Source organism: Delphinus delphis, chromosome 8, assembly GCF_949987515.2.
Source record: "Delphinus delphis chromosome 8, mDelDel1.2, whole genome shotgun sequence".
Taxonomy (NCBI): Eukaryota; Metazoa; Chordata; class Mammalia; order Artiodactyla; family Delphinidae; genus Delphinus; species Delphinus delphis.
This window is the reverse complement of record NC_082690.1, coordinates 88,439,591-88,461,157: the sequence shown is the minus strand read 5'-3', so window position 1 is coordinate 88,461,157 and position 21,567 is coordinate 88,439,591. Positions and strand designations below refer to the sequence as shown.

Genomic DNA, 21,567 nt, shown 5'->3' with positions numbered 1-21,567 from the left:
TTCAGTAATTGCAGCACGTGGGCTCCAGTAATTGCAGCACGTGGGCTCAGTAGTTGTGGCGCACGGGCTTAGTTGCCCCACGGCATGTGAGATCTTCCCGGACCAGGGATTGAACCCGTGTCCCCTGAACTGGCAGGCAGATTCTTAACCACTGCGCCACCAGGGAAGTCCCAGAGAAGTAATATTTTTAAATTCAATAAGGTTGGTGGAAAAACTGGCTTTCTAAAGTATTCCTTTATGAGTCCAAAGCTAACCTCCCTCACTGGTTAGGGGCCTGCCAACAAGACAGGCAAGAAGAGAAAGGTTCAAGCCTCTTAATGTGAAAACCAATATCTACCATCCCCATTGGCTGCCAGCGCAGACATCCCTTTGAGTGTGAAATCACAATCAATTCTGCTTTCAGAACTATTTAAAATCTGATGGACAGTACTGTGCACCAAGAGGGACAACTCTGTAATTCCTTTGCTGAAACTCTTCACATCCTTCATATGTTTGCGAAGAAGGCAGGGTTTTCAACAAAAATGGTTTATTTCATAAGAATTCCACTGCCATGGGTACAATTCTTTCAAAACAATATGACTCAGTATCCACTGCATTTCCCATTCCTGTCATTTGTTTCTCCAGTGTAAAGGTAAAATGCACAAACGCATAGCTGTTGGAGCCTAACATGACACCTTATATATAGTAAATTGTCAGCACATACTTGCAGAAAGGAAATTAATTTCCTGCATCTCAACTTTTAAACTGAACAGCAAGTATGAAGAGTCTACCTATCCACAGGACATTGTGAATGATGCAAAATATGTATAGTCCTTTCCCTCAAAGACTAAATTTTTTTTTACAGGAGTAGGATTTTTATACATAAAATCAGACAATAGTCAACACAAAAATTGAACTGCTTTAACTCTAAATAGGACAGATTTATAAAAGAGTGAAACCAAGATGCACACGAATAGTCTGATAAGACACAAGTTATAAAGAAGACACAAGTTATCTTTTAGCCATTTTATAATCACTGATGGGTTATTTAAATATTCATTCTCTCAGGGGGAAAATGATTGTATTCATTGATGATGGGGAATGGAATTTCTGAAGTTCTCTGCAAAGCTTTCCCAACTGAAATCTTATCTTTAAGACGCTTCATCTGACCTTATTGTTTCCAAAACAATTAGTTTCCTTCTTAGCTAAATACCACCATCTTGACTGATGTGCTTTGTAGAGTTAAGGCACCTCTCGAAAAACGAATCTTGATGTTGGATGGCAAGCCTGGTTGAAAGCATTTCAACCTCTTTCTCAACTACCTGACAAGAACGTCCAACGTTTATAAACTATGTGTTTGTGCCATTTGTCTTTCTGCATTTAGCCAATGACCAGCAAGTCAAAGGCTATAATCATGTAATTTAATACAACATTAAAAAGTAAGCCATCTACCTGACATCTGATAATCTAGACAATAATATTTAGTCTGCCTGTCATATTTATAAAAATTAACCAATCCATTCCTTTGTTGCCATGTAGAAATGGCCAAAATTTCCTGAAATTTCGGGTGTTCCTCAAGACCAAAAAGGATACAGATAAGAAATGCCCTCAGGCCTCCTCTGCACATAGCTTCCAGCTCTGATAGTTTATATCAGGTGGTTCTTGTTCTTAAAATTTTTTGAAGACCCCAAAGAGCTTTTGTTTATGGGAGTGATATCTATCAATATTTACCATATTAGAAATTAAAATTTCAAATATTTGCTTATTGAATCATTAAAATAATACTATCATATATTAAAATAAATATTTTTATTTAAAAAACCTCTTTTCCAAAAACAAAGAAAATAGAAGAGAAGCATTGTTTTACACTGTCTGAATCTTTTAAATGTCTGTCTTAAATAGAAGAACGCTGGATTCTATATTTGCTTCTGCATTGAATTTTTGGAATATGCTGTTTCAGTTGATGAAAATGAAGAAACTCTAGTCTCACACAGATATGTAGCTGGAAAGGGGAGGACTATTTTAATACTCTTTTTATATAACTGGGGATATTATTCTTTGATACACACTAGATATTGACAAATGATAAAGTTTTTAAAAATAATTTCAATGTGCAATATGAAACCCTTTCAGTAAATTTTTCATACTCTTATGTTAAAATCCATTGGTCTATCTTACATGTTGAATGGATTGCGCTCCTGTGCATGATTTTGTAACATCATATATTGGTTATTTGGAAAATGGTGGTTCACTGTGTTATGCAGATCTTTCAAATGTTGACATATTTCATTATGCAATATAAAAATCACATTAGTTAACATTACCAATTTTATCAGAAAAGGCTTTAAATATTGGGAAGCTCTCAAGCTCACAGTACTGGATGTAAGTTTTCCAAAAATCCAATTTTCACTTGACCCATTGCCAATTTTATCATTGGCAATGAATACTGTCAGCTGTTGTCTTGTAGAGACGGGCTCACTTCATTCCTTTTTGAGAACTATACTTTGTCAGTCATTCTTTCAAGTAAAAACGTTGACCCATGAAATAAAAAACAAAACAAAACAAGTTCAGCACACCCCTCAATTGCACAAGTGTTTTTTCATGAAAAAGTGTTTTTCATTTTTTCCATGAAAAAATTTTCATGTATTTCATGTATATGTGAAATCCAACTGTTGTATTTCAGTATGCAGCAGACGAGGTGTACTCAAGCCTCAAGGTTTAATAAAATTAATAATTTTTACCACTTCATCAAGGACATTTGCAATGGAAACTGGCATTTGCTTTAATTACAAATTCAGGACAGTGAAGATTACAGTGACTACTAGTATAGTTTGGTGCTTCTACCTAGATTCACACTAAGTTACTAGCATCTTTACCCATCATTGCTTTTGCAACATCAGTGCAAACGTCAACTTATTTGACCTTCAGACCTTGGGGTTTTCCAAGGAGCTCCCAGACCACATTTAATATGAGTCTGACCCTCCCACCAAGAACATTAGAAAAGCTGAATAAATGATAAAAAATCAACTACTTAAAGGCATTAGAGAGCTACCAGGGAAGTCCAGAACTTGAGGGGCCAAGATCCTGGAGAGAAGGAAAGTAGTGAAAGTGAATCTAAGAGTCTAAGCTGTTTTTCAACTTATGTCATTTACTGATTTGTAAGCAGAGGCTGAAAAACCAAGAAGTGAAGAAGAAATAGATTAAGAGGCTGAGAAGCTTAGCAGAACTACCAGCAGGTTCACAGTGCTGTGAAGATAAAAAATAGAGTTTGCGATCTCCAAGAAGGAGGGGCTGTGATTTACCTTGAAGGGCTACACCCTAGCAGTAAGCAAGAACTAGAAGTAGAGCAGCCCTCATAAAGCCTGAAACCCAGTTACCAAATCAGCTCAATCCCACATTGGATTAAGATAACCTATGACTACTCTAACTTCTAACAAAATGTTGAAGAGAAGCTTTTCTAAAACAAGATTAAGATAATCATCCAGATCCTATGTAATATTTTATATACAATGTTCAGCATTCAAACAAAAATTACCAGGTATACAAAGACACCAGATCAAAAGGGAAAATAATATAAATGGACTCACAGGACACCTCAGTTATTGGAATTATGAGACAGGAACTTTAAAATAATTAATATATTCCAATAAATATATTACAAAAATGGAAAATTTTGGCAGGGAACTAAAATCTATAAAAATAGATATTCCAGACCTCTTGAAAACTATAATAACTGAAATACTGATGGCTTTAACATCATATTTGATACAATTCAAGAAAGTATTACTGAACTAGAACATAGATAGTAGAACATATTTGGACTGAAGAAAGAAAGGAAATTAAAAAGGATGGAAAATGCAGGAAAGAGCGTAAATGACATGTGGGACATGGTGAAAAGTCTGGGCACAGGTAATATTTGAAGACATAAGAACTGAGAATTTCCTAACATTTACAAGAATCTACAAACCCCAAACAGAACAAATACAAAGTTAACAATGCCAGGGCATAGTGAAATTACTGACAAACAAAAACAAGAGAAAATCATAAAAGTAGTCAAATGAGGTAAAAAACATATTACCTTCCAATGTGCAACCATCAGATTGACACTTGGTCTTTCGACAGTTTTCAACAGAGGAAAAATTAACACCATAACAGAATAGAATAATGTCTTAAAAATTCTGAAAAAAAAATAATTACAAACCTAGAATTCTCTACCCAGCAAAAATAAGGGCAATGAAACAATAATATGATAATACTCAATTACTCCAAAATAGGCAAAAAATGAGTGAAGCACATATAACTGGCCGGACAAATAGAGAACAAAATAGTAAGATAAGAGATTTAAAGCCAAATATATCAGCAGCTACATTAAATGTAAATGGATTAAACTCACCAATTAAAAGATGAAGTTTTATTTGTGTGTGTATGTGTGTGTGTGTACATGCATATGAATAAACCATATGCCACTTTCAAGAGACACATTAATGAAAACTTACTTTGAGAAAAAAAATAACTGCAAAATAAATAAAAGTGGAAATGTAAACAGAGGAAGATTACTGCCCATCCAAGGGGAAGGTCAGGAAGGTCAGGGAAGAGTTACTTCATGGGCGGAGTTGGCATTTGACGATGATAATAAATCATATTCCTCTACTTTAAATACAGAAATAAAAGAAAAATCCATACAGGAGTCAAAAATATGGGGATCAAAATATGAGCTTTATAACTAATAGAGCTGACTTTGAAAATAGAGCTTGTCCTGCAGTCACAATTTGCCCTCTTACTTATCAAACTTTCCTTCCAAGTCTAGACCTTGGACTACCCCACCTGACAGGGAGTCTGCACAGATGACATGAATCCAGCCAGGTATAAGGAGATCCTCTTCATATCCCTAGAGCCCTTAGAGTAGGGGCTCAGAGAGTGATACCTCCAGACATCTGTCTAGAGATGGTTCTCAGCTTCAAATGCATGTTAGAGTCACCTGGGAAGCTTTAAATACTGCCAATGCCCACGACAAACACCAGACTACTGGGAAAGGATCTCCAAAGGCAGGATCCAGGTATTGTCGTTTTTCTTTAAGCTCCTCAAGTGATTCCAATGTATCTCTCAGGTTGAAAACCACCATGTAAGGCAGACCTGGGCCCCTTTTAAAGTGTGTCTACTATAAGAAAGGTGACACAGGCACAGAAGCGAGGACATACACCTTCCAAACAGCATGAACCCAGAAGAAGAAACAAAATGTCTCATCCATACACATCAGTTTTTTTCCCTAATCTCTCCAATTAGATAATGCCTTCCTTTACCCTTGGGGAGAAATCAATAGAGGAATTATTGAAAGGGTGGAATTATCATCCCAATTCTGTTTCCTTCTCAGGAATGGAGTGGAAGCATTTGCCTTTGTGGTTGATATGGCTTTCAAGTTTGAATTTAATAGATGGATAAGTTTGCACATTAAAAAAAAAAATTGGAGGAACAGCGATAGAGGAACATTTTGAAGCAAGGATTTTTCCCTCTCAATGATCTTTTAGTGATCTTCGAAGCAATGAAAGAATGATTTTTAACAGTCCCAAGTGGAAAGTAAATGAAATGCCTAAACTCTATGTTGGCTGAAATATGCCATCTTCTCCTAGCTCAGGACCTTTACACACACTGTTCTTATGCTGTTCCTATACTCGTACCCACCCCTCACCCAGTTAATAATTACTCATCCTTTAGATCTCAGGCTCTCAGCACTTTCTCTGATCCATGGACAAATTAAATTCCCCTGCCATATGCTCTCATGAGATCTAGAGCATATGTAATTATATATTTGTGATATGTCTGATTCTTCCAATAAACTATGAATTTCCAAGGACAGGAACCAGATCTGTTTTATTCTTTATTTTATTCCAGGATCCAGTCACAGTTGTTAAATATCTTTGAATAAGAGTCCAGGTCATTCATAGTCTACATAAAGCCTTAAAGTTGCAGATAAGGAAAGAATTTTTTTTAAAAAGAGGGAGAGACAGAGAAAGTGATGCCTTCATTAGAACTGGGAGTACTGGAGAGATTGAAAATGAAAATCAAATAAGGCTGCCAATCTTTGAGCAGGAATCAGTTGCCCATTTTCATCCAACACAATCAACCATAGCATAAGTATACCCACTGGTCAAGAAACTTGTATAAGACAGTATAATTCTGAAAACTAGGCCTCAAAAAATCTCTTTGACCTTCTGCACTCATCCAGAGAACATGCTGGTCCAACTGAGGGGGTAAAAAATAAAGACGACCAGAAGATTCTTCCTACTCCAATGGCCAAAGCATAATAACTAATACCTATTCCAAACAATAATCTTTCCGGGTAACAGTCTGGAGCATGACAGTAACTAACCATCAGGTTAACTATCTTATCTCAAAGGAGGAAAAAATCGTTAATGTGACATCAAATAAACACAGGGCACCAAACTCTGTGGCCAAGGTTCCCTCCAACAACTGGTCAATAGCACGGCACTGAATTGTCTGCTTGGAAAAACTGTCTCCACCTGGGCTGCCAAAACAATAAGCCAAATATCAGGACAGAAACAAGCGCCTGAATCTTGGAAAATATTTATGAAAATGAAAAAGGTGAACAAATAAAGTTCGCAACTCACTTCCTTGTTGCCCCAAGCAAATCTGTTGCTTAAACAATAACAACAGAATCTAATCAGTAAACCCCTCAGCTGCCAAAATTATACAAGCAACTTGCCTGTTTAAAATGTCACGTTTCCCATCTGATATAAATATTCGCCTTCTGCTCCCATTCCTTAAGTGTCATACAAATCAGACACAATCTAAAATTCACCCTGGCACAACTATTTCTTTTTTCTTTCCTTTCAAATGACCCAGATTGTGCATTATGAAAATTGTGAAGCTTGGTGGTCTTTTTGGTAATTGGAATAGATCACTGAAGTCTAGGTTGCTTTTTAGCCTTGGCTTTTCACATTATTTTACACCTGGGAAGGTCCTGACTAGCTCATCCAAGTCCACTGAGACTTGGTTCAGCCTCAGTAAGCATTTATACACACAAATGCAAAACTACCTGTTATCTCATTTCCAGAAAAATCATACTAGTGAGACATTTCTTTGCAATTTTTTAAACAACAGAAACAGATCTGGTAAAAAAAAAAAAAAAAAAACTTAAAAGATGGTTAAAGAGGGACTTCCCTGGTGGTACAGTGGTTGAGAATTCATCTGCCAACGCAGAGGACACAGGTTTGATCCCTGGTCAGGGAAGATCGCACATGCTGCAGAGCAACTAAGCCTGTGTGCCACAACTACTGACCCTGCGCTCTAGAGCCCATGAGCCACAACTACTGAGCCTGCACTCTAGAGCCCATGAGCCGCAACTACTGAGCCTGCACTCTAGAGCCCATGAGCTACAACTACTGAGCCTGCCCGCTGCAACTACTGAAGCCTGTGCACTCTCGGGCCTGGGTGCCACAACTACTGAGCCTGCGTGCTGCAACTACTGGAGCCTGCACACCTAGAGCCCATGCTGCACAACAAGGGAAGCCACCGCAATGAGAAGCACATGCACCACAGCGAAGAGTAGCCCCCCGTGCACCTCAACTAGAGAAAGACCCAACGCAGCCAAAAAAAAAAAAAGTTTAAAGAAAACAATGTGAAAATAATGGAAAAGGTAAGAAGACTAATTTAAAATATTGATACAACCAAAATCAAATTCGCTGGCTATGCAGGATTATGTCAGTATACAGACCTTCTCATTACTGGCAGAAAGCAAGAAGTTTAAACCATCACAAAAATGTTCAACCTGTGCACTTTTGTGCCCTCCTATGAAATTAATTTTATGTTGCAAAGGTATACGTGCAGACTCCAAGTATCACCCACAGATGAACCATATCAGAATCCCCTGGGGTAGTGGTTAAAGATGCAGATCACTAGATGCCACAAAAGACCTTCTGAATTAGACTCTTTCTTAGGAACAGGACCCAGGAATCTGTTCCCTTTCCCCAAATCACCCAAAACTCAGAAAGAGTGGGCTTGCTCCACAAATTTGGCTTCCTCATAAATCCTCAGCAATCCCTTCTAATCCAATCAGAGCCTCTAAACTGCTCTAATAAAGAAATTCAGAGCTGCCTAAGGCATTAAAGTTAAGAGAACCTCTGTGATTCTGTTAGATCTCTGATCTCCCTTGAACCAAGCAAGTACGGAAAAAAATGTGCGAAGTCTACTGGTTAATAGAGTGCTTGAGTAACAGTGCCTTCAACAGAGTAGTGTGATGTTTGGAAGCAGTATAAAAATGTTAATTGCTTCCAATTACCAAAGCCTCTCAAATTCAGGCAGAGAAGCCAAAGCAGAGGCTTATACGGTCAGTTCACAGACAGTGGCCATCCCCCAAGCAACTACACCCTGCACTTTAACTCCTGTGTGATTATAAAGAAGCCCCCTTCCCCAACAATAATGACCATAGTCGCTGTTTATGACCACCTAAGGACTGTAAACACAATCAAACACCAACAACCAAAACCCCATGGAAACTGCCCCTTCCCTAACATTCAACTAATTTTGAGATATTCTTACACATTAAATTAGGAATGAGAGTTTTCAAAACAAGTAACTCAAATTTTGAACATATTTCAAAGCCCCTTTGAGCAACAAAGGATACCTAGTCTTACAGAGAAACGTTAACCAAGAAAGGAAAAGGCCTCATCTACATAAACCTCAGAGAAAGCCCCAGAAAAAACATTCACACTATATCTTTAGTTTTAATTGTTTGGTTTACATATTAATAAATATTTATAAAAGCAAAGATTTTGATTTTATTTTTTTGTTTATTTTATGATCAATTCTCATAATTTTTATGATTTTTATGATCAACTGATATTTTAAGTAGCACTCAAAAATAATCACAATTTACAACATGGTGCTTCTAAGAAATAAGGGTTTGACTTAAATGACTCTGAGACAATTATCCAAAAATCAATCACATGGTAAATGGGGGTGGGGGGTGGGAGGAAGAACACCTTTCCTTCATTTAAGACCAAAGACATTACAACCTTCAACAAGTTTTGTATGACCTTTCAGCTGAAATCTTTATTATCAAAAAAGAGACTGCAGGACTCCAGTTTTTCCTATCTTAGGGAAAGCAGAGGTAAGGATTGCCCCCCAAAAAAAGAAAGAAAGAAAAGAAAAGCTGTCTAAAGTCTTATTTGTAGAGAAAAAGGTCAAGCAGTGGTAGAAAGGAAACAGAAAGCATACTCTTACTCATTTGGGGCTTAATCTCTTCATCCAAGTCCAAATCTTCTAAATCAAGGAAGTTGTCTACCTAGAAAAGGATTAACATCATCTTTATGCAAATTAGACCTAGAGAAAAATATGCAATTAAGAATCAGTGAATCCACTTCCACAACACTCAAGTGAGCAAATGAATCTCCTTTTCTCATTAACTTTTGAGTCCCAGATAGAGATCTTTGTGTTCACTGTGCTTTCCCAGAGACATCTGAAAGAAGCACTAAATCTGGAAGTTGGCCGGGATTTCACAGGCACCACAGTAAGATCTCTATACTGAAAGGGAAAAAACAGTCTGGGAAGTTTTTGAAAAGTTTTTGTTCCTGATTCTATCCCAGAATATATACCACCATCAAGACAGTCTGAAACAATGTTTCTATTTTTTGGTTTTCTTTTATTGCTTTTGCTCCTCAAGCAAATGATGGTGGTGGGTCTGGCTATTCTCACAACAGTGTGCTTTAAACTCCAAAGAGAGAGTAGAAACTAAAGAAAGCAGGGGAGAAGGTTCATTCAAGACAAAATCATCCTGCCCCAGGTAATCACAAGAGAGGTGAACAGAGGAAAAAATCAAGTGTTCTCTCTTTTGAGCAAATAAAACTGAAAATTACTTCAAAGGTAAAAAGCAGAGCAAATGACCTTTACAGACAGTAGCAGCATTTCAATGTTGCTTTCCACTGCAAGCTGACAATGAGACATTTTAGATTAACAAAATGGTAGCACTTCAGACATGAACGGATTCATCTCAGGTGAATATCAAAGAGTGTGAATAAACAAATGATTTCACCACTGGCACCCGAAGGCAGATCTAGTAAAGGCATGATGTCAAAATGCCTTTTATGCTTATGACCTAAAACATGTACATAACAAAATACCATAAAATTATAAATTTAGATCTCATCATTGGAATTCAAAACACAGCCTGGGTCTTTCTTCCCCACTCTCTACCTGCCAGACCATGGCTTGGAGCTTCCATACTTGGAAGTACATAACTACAGTTATTTTTTGACTTCCAAGGGACAGCAAAAATTTATCTTCCATATGATGGCTTCAGTACTAAAACTTGAGAATCTGTTATATTGTCAGGACGAGAGTCACGTTTCTCTATTGAAGCACCCCTTCCATTTGTAAAGCTTTGAGGAAAAAAGATCCAGAACCCAGGCCACCAAGGACAGTTTAAGATAATCAAACACCACTTTTTTTTTTTAAAGCATATAGACAAAATCTGCTGAATTCTCCAAATTTGTATGACAGACAGCAAATGAGTCCTGTGAGGTTTTTATGCTCTTTCTGGGTTTTGGCCATGGAATAAAATCGAATCATGCCTTACCTTCACCTTTCCTGCCCGATTCAGATCACCTTGAAAGGAACTGCCAACTTTTTGGCCTTCATCCATCACTATCTGGAAAAACAAACAAACAAACAAACAACATTGAGGACATATTGATGGGAAGATGAAACAAGTGAAAATAAAGGAGCTGATGTTGTAGCCCTTCAGGCACTAAAATTCCCTTTCCGCTTTCTGTTAATTAGCTATGCGTGACAAACCATGACACCTTAGTGACAGCAGATTCACTAAGTCATAGCAGCCATCAGGGAATAGGTTCCAGGAGGTCTGACTTCTACTTCTGTCTTCTAGACTCATCTACAGTGTAACCTAGGGTAAATTATTTAACCCCAATTTTTTCATGTGTAAAATATGAACACTCCACACCTCATTACCCCAGCCCCCGTCCCATCCCACCCCAATAAGCCGCTGAAGGACAAATCAGAGAATGCTAATACAACATTTTCAAGTTACTAGGAAAAAATACCGTGGAACAATTCTTTGCCTCTCACACACTGGTTAAAGACTCAATAGAAAATGTAATTCCAATTGCCAATGATGGCCAGTAGACAGTGAATCCTCTAGAAAGAAAAGTTCTTGTCCCATAATCACCTCACTGGAAATAAGTTATAGAATTAAAGAATTATAGCCCTTCGCTGTATATAAACACACTTCTAACATGGAGATTTTTCTCCCTTGCATAAAACCATAATCTCATATACAATTCTGTCCACAATATCACAGGGAATACACGATGAGACAGAAAGTAGAAACTCAAATGGCTTAAAAAATAGAACAGCTTCCACTAGGATTCCTTGATAGTTAAAAACCATAGCTAAAGAGAATGTGAATATAGTCTATGAAGTCTTGAAGATTAGGAAGAGAGCATCTAACATTTATTTATTGACCAAATCTTGGAAGAACCAAGATAACATATTCTACTTTAAGTCTGAAGGACATGAATCCAGGACAGGTAAAAGAAACTCTCATTTACACAGAGAATTACAAAAAGGAACTCTTTTGTCCCAGAGGACAAGCTAAAATATAGACATAATTTCAAGAAAAATCTGTAGATGGCAGATCCTTAAGAGGTTTTTAACAAAAATTGGGGATAATTAAGTTTCTATCATAAAAGTTGGCTGTTGAAATCATGAAATGTAATGATGATTTTCAGTAAAGTATCCCAAAGGCACTCCTTCTAAAATTAGGAATCTGAGTTACTGATCCAATAGTTGTCCGATGTTTCTTATTATGGTCTCTTTCTTTTTTTTTAATTCATGAAAAATTTTTTTTTCTCTGTTTCTGTAAATGTGCTATGGTATTACCTGTTCCTCTTCTGAACACTGTGACAAAGTACGAAGAAAGATGGCTTTATTGCTAAGATGGTGATCATTTGGTTCATTTCTCTGAGTAAATTTTACTGAAGGAAAATTGTTTTCTGAAGAATTGGTTCCAAAGGCTCCTCTTTTGGTCACATTATCTGAAATGATAAATTACATAATATTAGAAAACACCCACCACATCCAGTCTAGTTTATTTTGTGTTTATTGAGAATCTTTCTTCCAAACAAACAAAAAAAATACTTTTCAAAAAAATCTACAAACTGAATGCTTGAAGCATTAAACACTCTTAACCTATAAAGTTATTTCTAAAAATGCATAGAAAGATAACACTATTTCATTCACTATTCAACAAACACTTATAAGTTTGTATCCAGCACTGTTCTCAGCCATTGTTAAGAGGTCAATAAAGTATTTGCAAGACTCTTGGACATTACCGATCTCATTTTTTTTCTAAATTTGAGGTTTTTTTAAAAAAATATGGAGGCAATGTATGGATGATTTTAGAAAATTTGTAAAAGAAAAAGATTAAAATTAGAATATCACTCATAATCCTACAAGACAGAAAAGCTGCAACAAAATTTTTTCAGTGGCTATTTTTCTCATCTTTTATCTATTCACCCATAAACTTCTAAAAGTCAAATGGAATTGTACTGTACATACCATATTATAAGTCAACTTGAGGGCAATATTTTTTTCATACTATTGCATATTCTGCATAATTTTAATGATTATAGAGAATTCCACCGTATATATTTAACATAGTTTATTTAACCAATTCCTATTCTCAACTATTTAAAACTATAAACAATGAATACGTTTGTGTTAAATCTTTGCACATTCATGATTATGTCCTTAGGATAAGGAAAGAGTCTAAGATTCATCCTAAATTAAGAGAAAATTATAACATGATGCCATTAACAGAAATGTGGGGGACAAATTCAGATGAGAGAGAATGAATTAACTTTTGTCCATGCTGCACTTGAGGTGCCAGTGGAAACTGTGAGGGAAATGTCCCAGAGGCAGCTGCAAATGTAGGCTAAAATGTGGGAGAGAGATCACAGCAATAGGTAAAGAGCTGGTAGTCGATTACACTGGGGCAGTGGTTTAAGCCATAAAATTATTTTTAATATTAGCAGCAATATTAAAATAAATAAGAGTTAACATTTACTTGAGGGTCAGACTGTCTTTTATTATGCATCTCATAAATCTCATTTAAGCCTCACAACAAGCCTAGAGGTAGGTACTGTTAGTATCCCCATTTTACAGGTGAAGAAACCAAGGCCTACAGAGAGATTAAATAATTTGTTCAAAGTTACACAGCTGGTAAGTAGCAGAGTGGGGATGTGAACCCAGGCCTTCCTAATCCAGCACTCACTGCTGTGCAACTTAGAATAGTACAGTAAATGAAGGGAAAGGGTTCTTAGAGCATAGAAGAGTAAAGCAGAAAAAAAAAAGAAATTTTAAAAAGCCCAGAAAGGAGACAAAGAAGAAAAGTTTACAACAGTACCAGAACCCAGGGAGCATGGCACATACTAAAACTAGAACTCCCTTGCTGCAAATGACAATAGCAAAACACAGGAATCTACTTCAAGGATCACTAGAAGAGTGACTAAGGGATTCAAAAGAGGCCAAGTGGCAGAAATCAAGCTACCGTCAGATTAGGGCACCCTGTTCCATCCCCTTACAATACTCCACCATGGAAAGATTCTGGAGACATGGGTTTATTTGTGAACAACCTGGTCAGGTATCTAACTGAAGGGGTTACAAAACAGCCTAACCCACCAAAGTGTCATGTTTCTCTTGAGCCACTGGTTGCATGGCTTCAAAATCAGGAAAGATTCTTGTTGTTCTAATGATCTCGGCCTGGTGCAAGGCAGCCAGAATCCTGTGTTTGCTTCTGAATACCTCATCATTGGTAGAATTAAGACTTGTAGGGGGACTTCCCTGGTGGCACAGTGGCTAAGAATCCGCCTGCCAAAGCAGGAGGCACGGGTTCAGGCCCTGGTCCAGGAAGATCCCACACGCTGCACAGCAACTAAGCCCGTGCGCCACATCTACTGAGCCTGCACCCTAGAGCCTGCGAGCCACAACTACTGAAGCTCACGCGCCTAGAGCCTGTGCCCCGCGACAAGAGAAGCCACTGCAGTGAGAAGCCTGCGCGCCGCAACTAGAGAAAGCCTGCGCGCAGCAACGAAGACCCAACGCAGACAAATAAATAAACAAATAAATGTATTTAAAAAAAAAAAAGACTTGTAGGGATATCTATAGGACATTAACACAGAAATACTGTTGGGGAGAAGAGATAAGGTAGCCTAGCCTATAATACAGCATTAGCTCAGTAAGCCAGAGAGGGAAAACACAAATATTTAAATGCACCGCTTTTTCTTTCAAAGGGATTTATTAGCAAACACCACCAGCTCAGGCCAGCTCTCTCTACTGCCTCCTGCACCAGCACCCACGACTCCTAATTAGCTACTACAGGGACGGGTGACCCCTTCCTTGTGCCCCAACAAATCCCTGCAAACTCTGATATGAAGCACTCGCCTTGGCTGCTGGGGGTGGAGGGGCTGAGGGGCTGATTAAGGAAGGTGATGGGAGGGTTACAGGAACACTGCTGGAGTAACCAGCACGATGCCAGGCCACAGAAGTGAGGACAAAATGGTCTTAGGTTTACCCTCCCTGACTTCTTCCTCTTTTACAGCCACAATTATGGCTGTAAAATCATCAGTCCTAGGGCAGAGACAAGCAGTGGCAGCAGCGTGGAGCAAGACAGGCATGGAGATGCTTGGAAACAGGAGTGAGGAGGAATGAAAGGGTCCTTCAAACTTCATCAAAGTTAGAGGCAACCAGTGGCTCCCTGCCATTCCTCAGTGCCCTGTTCTAATAAGACGCGGAATAGTTTCAGTTCTCCTTGCTTATCCTTTAAGTTTAGCACAACCTAAACCTAGTATTTCCTGAGAAAATGCCGTGTACTCAGCACAACACTACTGTAATAATCTATTGCTTTACATACTTGAAAACCACAGTGATGTCTGGGAAGAACAGATGTTCCGTAAGGACAAGTTCTGTTTGTTCTTATCATCAGTCAGTGTGCTCCTCTGCCATTTCCAATAAAACACCAGGTTATCTGACAAATAACCAGATGAAACTCCTTCACAATAAAGAGCAAAATGTAATGAAGTCCCAGCTTCTGATGCTGATGTGGAGCGATGGTTGAGGTCTCAGATCTAACACAACTTCTTGTTTACTCTTTTAAAACTTCGTCCTTTCATAAACATAAAGCTTTCATTTTTAAAATATGGAAAGATTCAGAAAAGAACTTGTTCCCTCTCTGACTGAACCTACAGTTTCAGACTCCTTTCTAAACCTTGAAAGCAGTCTCACAAGAGAAAGTACTATTTCACTCCAAAGGCCCCGAAGTGCTTCTTACAAATGCTTTTATCATTTTTTAAAAAAACAGCGAAAAAAAAAAAATCTCTTGGCAGCAGAAGATAGGAAAGAAGTTCTTTTTCAATATGATAATGACAAAATGGCAGATGTTGGCACAGCCCAGAATCCAAAGTGGCCTAAAGCCTGATTAGAGTGCCAGATGCTGCTTCCCAGAGTTATCCTGGTGGCCATCCAAACATGCCACCCAAGTGTGCGTTTCATCTTCTTCTGTTTCTGCTTCTCATCAGAGTCCTTTTCTACCTTTTCATCTTATCCCTAATGTTCCTTGCTTTGAAATAAGTGCCAGACATAACACACTTTGGAAATCTAACAGCAATATTTCAGAGAACAAGTCGGTTACTGAGACCTGAAAGAGTGTTTCTTTGGGCATTTCTGAGTCAAAACTTCAATACACATGAAACAAAGGTTTTTTGCTAAAGGTTTCATTATTCTGAAGCAATGGAATTTCAATTTTCTTTTGATACCAAACAGACAAGCTTCCAACAGATCTCCCTTACAAGGTCACCAACTACACCTACAATGTCTAATTTCAGGCCAAAGAAAAAGGTTACACTCCTGCAAAAGGCTGAAACTATGGACGCCTCGATAAATTAAACACCAATCGTAAATTGACTGTACATCTTCCAGATGAAAGCGGTCAGTTTCAGAGAACTCGGTTTTGAAAGAAACTTTTTAAAAATTCAAATTCATCCATTCAAAGGCCAGACTAGTGTCCATGAGCTTAGAAGAAAGTTTACACTTTACAGGAAAGTTCTCACAGATCAACACAACCAACATCAGAATTCATGACCTAATTCTCCCAGCAACACCTGAGTGTCCGTTCTTCTGCACCATGGTCAACAGAAATACAAATCAAGAGCATGTTCTCAGTTGTGAAGAGATACTGAATATGTTGTTAAGTAGGAAAGAAACATTCATGGGGGGGAAATTCTGTGCAACACTGGGTAGTTGCCAAAAACCTCCTGCCAAGAGCATAGGGCATAAGCAATCATGCTTATAACAAGACTGGGTCCTTTGAAAGTCAGGGGGGTGATTTTCATATCATACTCCCAGCCTAAAGCAATGTTGCTCTGGACAAAATTTGCCCTTCATCTGCCCAGCCAAACTACTTCACTCCACTGCTTCTTAATCACATACTCCTTGGTATATGGCCTCCCCTGGAGCGACAGTCCTTAGGATTAAATAAGCAATTTAAAAACCAATCAATCATAAATCAGAATAAGTCCAAAGAAGCTAAATTCAGCAGACAAATGTTTTGTCTAAATTCCCTTTGCAGTGGTCTGAATTCCGACTGTTTCATGTTCTTCACTGGAAAGGGCACAGGGAGGAGAGGATTACCTTAGCCTGGCCAGTCAGGAATAATTGTACTTTCCCCGAGGCTGGATGATAATTGACTCATTATTCATAGACATAGCTCTCCAGCTGCCAAGACACAAATGCACAACCCTAGCTCAGAAAAAAAAAAAAGTGTGTCAAAAGTCTAAGATGAGGCACACAATAGCAGTAAGTTGACATTTTGAAATGTCCAGTGTTAGGCACGTAACAGAGAGAAAAAAAGAAGTGAGGATAGTGTAAAGTTGCTGTAAGTTTATTTTCAGGGAGAAAAGCTGAGTGGTAGTTGAGTTATGCAACTTATTCAACCCACAGGTTGTATCATGGGCATCAACTATGTGCAAAGTGACCCAAGATGGGTAAGACCCAGTCCCTGCCCTTATGGAGTCTACGAACTAAGAAGTTTAGCCAGGTATGCAAACCACCCAAATAGAACACAACTAACGCAGAGGATATAAGGGAACACAAAGTTAGAGAAGGGTGAAATCGCAATTGGTTTGGGAGAATCACAGAAGGCTTCATATAGGAATGGGGAGTCTGAGCCGGGCTTTGAAAGACGGCTACGATTTCAGCAGGTGAGCCCTGTGAGGAGGTATCCCACAAAGGGAAAACTGCACAAACAAAGCTCCCAAGGTGGGAACACGTGGGGCCTGAGGAAGAACCACCATGTATTCCAGGAAGGCAGGAGCACATATTCTGCGATGCATGGAAGGGCCGCTATTTGCAGGGCTTGACAAAAACTCTGTACTACACCAAGGCCCTTGGGAGTCATAACTAGAGCTGTGCTCTAAGATGAAATGGATGGAAGGCGGCAGAGTGGTTCAGATACTTTCATACTAGAAAGTATGGCGCTACTGTGGCAATCCAGGTGAGAAGTAAAGGGAGCCTCAGCGATGGATTTAAGAAACAAGAAAACAGCTCACAATGTGGGTTCTTTTTGTGTTTCTAGAACAGAAATGAAGACACTATCTCCAAGCGGTTATGTTTCCTCCCTCTAGATATCTCAGAATGTTCACCTTATCTTCCCATGGCAATCTGTATTATTATTTTAGTTTAATTTGGCATGCCCCAGATAACTTAAAAACAACAACAACAACTAAACAATCTCTGTGATGGTGGCAGTAGACATTACAGCATGCTTGCAACCTGTCAAATGGATTACATGTTGGTGCAAAGAGGCCACATATATCATCCCATAATATAAACTCACCTTCCCAACCGCTTTAGTCAAGGCCACAGAAGGGAGCTGGTCCAGCGTGGGAGCAGATGCAGCGTATTTGAGCACAGCTTCCCTGAGCTCCCAGAATGCCTAACAGGGTGACACTGTCTACACAAAGTAGGATCTTGTTTCTTTTTGTATCACTGTCCTTATCTACTTAAAAATTTCAAGGCTATGCACAAATGGTTTATTTTCTTAATAGGAAATATTTATAACAAGCAGCATCCTCCTAGTTCTTCAGCCAAACCCAGAGTCACGAGGCCATATGCTCAACCAGTGAAGCACTCAGGTAAGGATCTAGGTATCCGTGAATAGTATCTCCACCTCTCCATAGCTTTAGTGAGGTGTATTTATAGAATTCACTTAAGTGTACAATTCAATAATTTTTAACAAATATATAGAGTTGTCCAACCATCACCACAATTACATTTTTAGATCATTTCCATCACCCCAAAAAGTCCCAGGTACTCATCTGTAGCCACTCCCCGTTCCTACTGCCAAACACAGGCAGCCACTAATCTACTTTTTATAGCTAAAGATATGCCTTTCCTAGACATTCCATATAAATACAATCATATGATACATGGTCTTTTGTACCTGACTTCTCTACTTAGAATGACATCTTTGAGGGTCATCCATGTTGTAGTATATGTCAGTATTTCACTCCTTTTTATCGTCAAAAACTATTCCATTATCTGGATAGACCACATTTTGTTTTTCCATTCACCAGTTAATGGACATTTGGATTGTTTCCACATTTGGTACCCCCTTGATTCTAATACTGAGTTGGATCCAAAGACCACCATCACTAATCCAATTCCACGCGGTGCCACGACATGCTGAAATCAACACAAAGGCCAACCACAGAGTTCCAGCTTCCCTTCACACCCCAGCAAGGGGAAAAATGCATATAGTAATTGAAGCTACAACTCTGATCATCTTATTGTCTCATATGGTCACAGCCTTAGAAACATGATCCTGTTTTCTTCTCCAAATGTATCTGAAATCATCTGCAATTACATTTCTTAATTGTCCATGCTCTGTCTCTTCCCACTAAAATGTAAGCCTAAGGAGAATAGGGACCTCTCCATCAGAAACTTACTCACAATTCCTGAAAGGGAAAATGTTGTTTCCCCATTCCCAAGGACATGTAATGATTAAGACTGAAAGGTAGACTGACACACTACACTCCACCCAGTGAGCTCACTGTGTGCTTAGCACCACGCTAGGCTGGAAGACTAGGAATTGGGAAGGTTAAAGGACATGACTTCTGCCTATGAGAAACAGAATCTATCCCCTTAAAACTGTTACTCACTCAAAGGCATAACATTCTGCTTATCTTTCAGCCAGCATTTCCATGTCTAAGAATGTATCCAAAAAAATAATTAAATATGTGGGCAAAGATTTCACTACAAAGCCAAAAATGTCTGACCTATTCCCCTGAAAAGTTTTACTTAATCAAGGCCTTACATTTTTTCATATCTTTGAACGAGCATTTCCATGTGTAAAAATTTATCCAAAGGCCACAAATGAGAAGGGTGCAAAAATGTAGCTACCAAAAATTAATACTACTACTAATACAGCCAAAGTCATTACAAGGACCTACGAGGCTATCCATGCCTCATCCCCCACCCCCACCTCCACACCCCCCGACCTCAGCTTCTCCTCCTCTCACCCCTGCTCAGGCCACTCTGGTCACTCTGGCCTTCTCGTTATTCCCCAACCAGGCCAGGCACTGCTGTCACTAGGCCTCTGCACTAGTTGTTCCCTTGGCCTCAAATGCTTTTCCCTCAAGTCTCTGCAGGCTTAACTCCCTCTCTTCCTTCCAATCCTCACTCGGAGTTTACCTTCCCACGGAGGCCTAACCAAATCCCCCTACATAAAATTGCAACCTCACACCCCTGCTAACAGCACTCATGATCCTCCATACGCTGCACTGTATTATTTTTCTTTCCCAGAGAAATTACTATTTTCTAACACAGATATTTTTCTTATTTGTTGTGTTTATTGTTTGTTGTCTGTCTCCCCCTTACAGGATGCAAATTCCCTGAAGATAATGATCTTTGTCTGTTTTGTTCACTTATGTGAACAGCACTTCACACATACTAGGTGTTCAACGAGCATTACCTGTATGAATGAGGATGTGCAATATAACATCATTTATAGAAGCAAAAAATTTGAAATAACTTGTGTTCAACAAAAAGGGTGGCTAAATAAATAATGGCCTATCCATACGATTACATACAATGCAGTCATGAAAAATACTGTTAAATAACCAAATTTATTGACATGGAAAGATGTTTATAACATAAGGTTATATGAAAAAGTAAGTTACAAAAAGAGTATATAGTATGATCACACTGTTACAAAATAATTATAATAAATTTGCTGAATATATAAATGAAAGAAACTATTAGGTTGAGCCCTTACTATAATTCAGGTACTATTAATATAAACAAACATCTATGTGTATGTGTGTTTTATAGATAATTATTTAATTCTAAGAATCAGCCTATGAGGTAGAGCCTATTACATCCATTTTATAGATAATAAAACTGAAACTCAGAGATATTAAATAACTTTCCTAAGACCACCTAATTTGGAAGTAGCAGAGCTTAGGTTCAAATCCTGGTTGTCAACAAGTCTATATTCTTAACTAATAATTGTATACATATATACAAATTAATCAACAGAAAAATTCAGGAAGGACATATAATACACTCATGGTTTATCTCTAAGACACGGGATTATGGCTTTATTAATTAGATATAGGTTTGCCTACATGAAACAGATACCCAAAGTAACAATCAGTTAAACAAGATGGAAGTCTATTTCTCACTCATGCAATAGTACAGGTGTAGATAATTCAGGGCTAATATGGTTGCTCTGCTCCACAAAGTCATCCTAGAACCCAGGCTCCTCCTATCTTTCTGCTCTGCCGTTCCTAAGACACGACCCTTCTCCACATAATCCAGCATGAAGCACCACCACACCCTTGCTCCAAGCAAGAGTATGAAGAAAGAGAAAGAAGCCTGGACGTCTATTTCCCTCTGTTACTAGTGAAGGCGTGGTTTAAGCTACTATATCAAGGAGGCATCAAAATAGAGCAGCTGAAATAAGTATTTTATTTCTCATGTAACAGTTTAGGGCAGGTAGACAGGCTCTGTTCCATGAGATGACCCAGGAATCCAGGAATCAGCACATGGCTTCTACCTTTGGGTCTAAGGAGTTGCTCTAATGACTGCCTAGTTCCTGCCAGGGGAAATGGAATTAAAAGAGTCCAGGGCACGTTTCTTAAGGATTTGACCCAGAAGTTACACATATCAGTTCCCCTCACTTCTTACTGGCACATACTTAGTCAAATGACTATACCCAACTGCAAGGGAGAATGAGAAATGTAATCTTCATTCTGAATGACCACAGAGTAGTTAAAAATTTTACTGCTGCAGAAAGAGTATGTTTTTTGTTTTGCTGTATATCTGTATATGCATGTGTTTTGGTGCCTCTCTGTATTTTCTAATTTTCCTACCATGAACGAAAAAATAAACATTCATTTGTAAAGGTGAAAAGCATTTTCTTCAAACCCTCAATCCAGGGAGAACACATACATGCATCTCCTTCCTCCTTAAGAAGTCTTTCCTAGAAATACCAAAGAA

The 21,567-nt window shown here is 38.4% G+C and overlaps 1 protein-coding gene across 3 annotated transcripts in view; it reads right to left on the bottom strand.

Annotated features, from left to right (window-relative positions):
- Nucleotides 1-21,567, bottom strand: part of IFTAP (intraflagellar transport associated protein) — a 59,461-nt gene that overhangs the window by 10,100 nt on the left and 27,794 nt on the right. For all 3 annotated transcript variants that reach the window (XM_060018738.1, XM_060018737.1, XM_060018739.1), the window contains 3 exons: nt 11,893-12,047; nt 10,571-10,642; nt 9,220-9,280 (listed from right to left, as the gene is read on the bottom strand). In XM_060018738.1, coding sequence (XP_059874721.1) covers nt 9,220-9,280; nt 10,571-10,642; nt 11,893-12,047 — 288 coding nt within the window. The remainder of the gene's footprint in view (nt 1-9,219; nt 9,281-10,570; nt 10,643-11,892; nt 12,048-21,567) is intronic.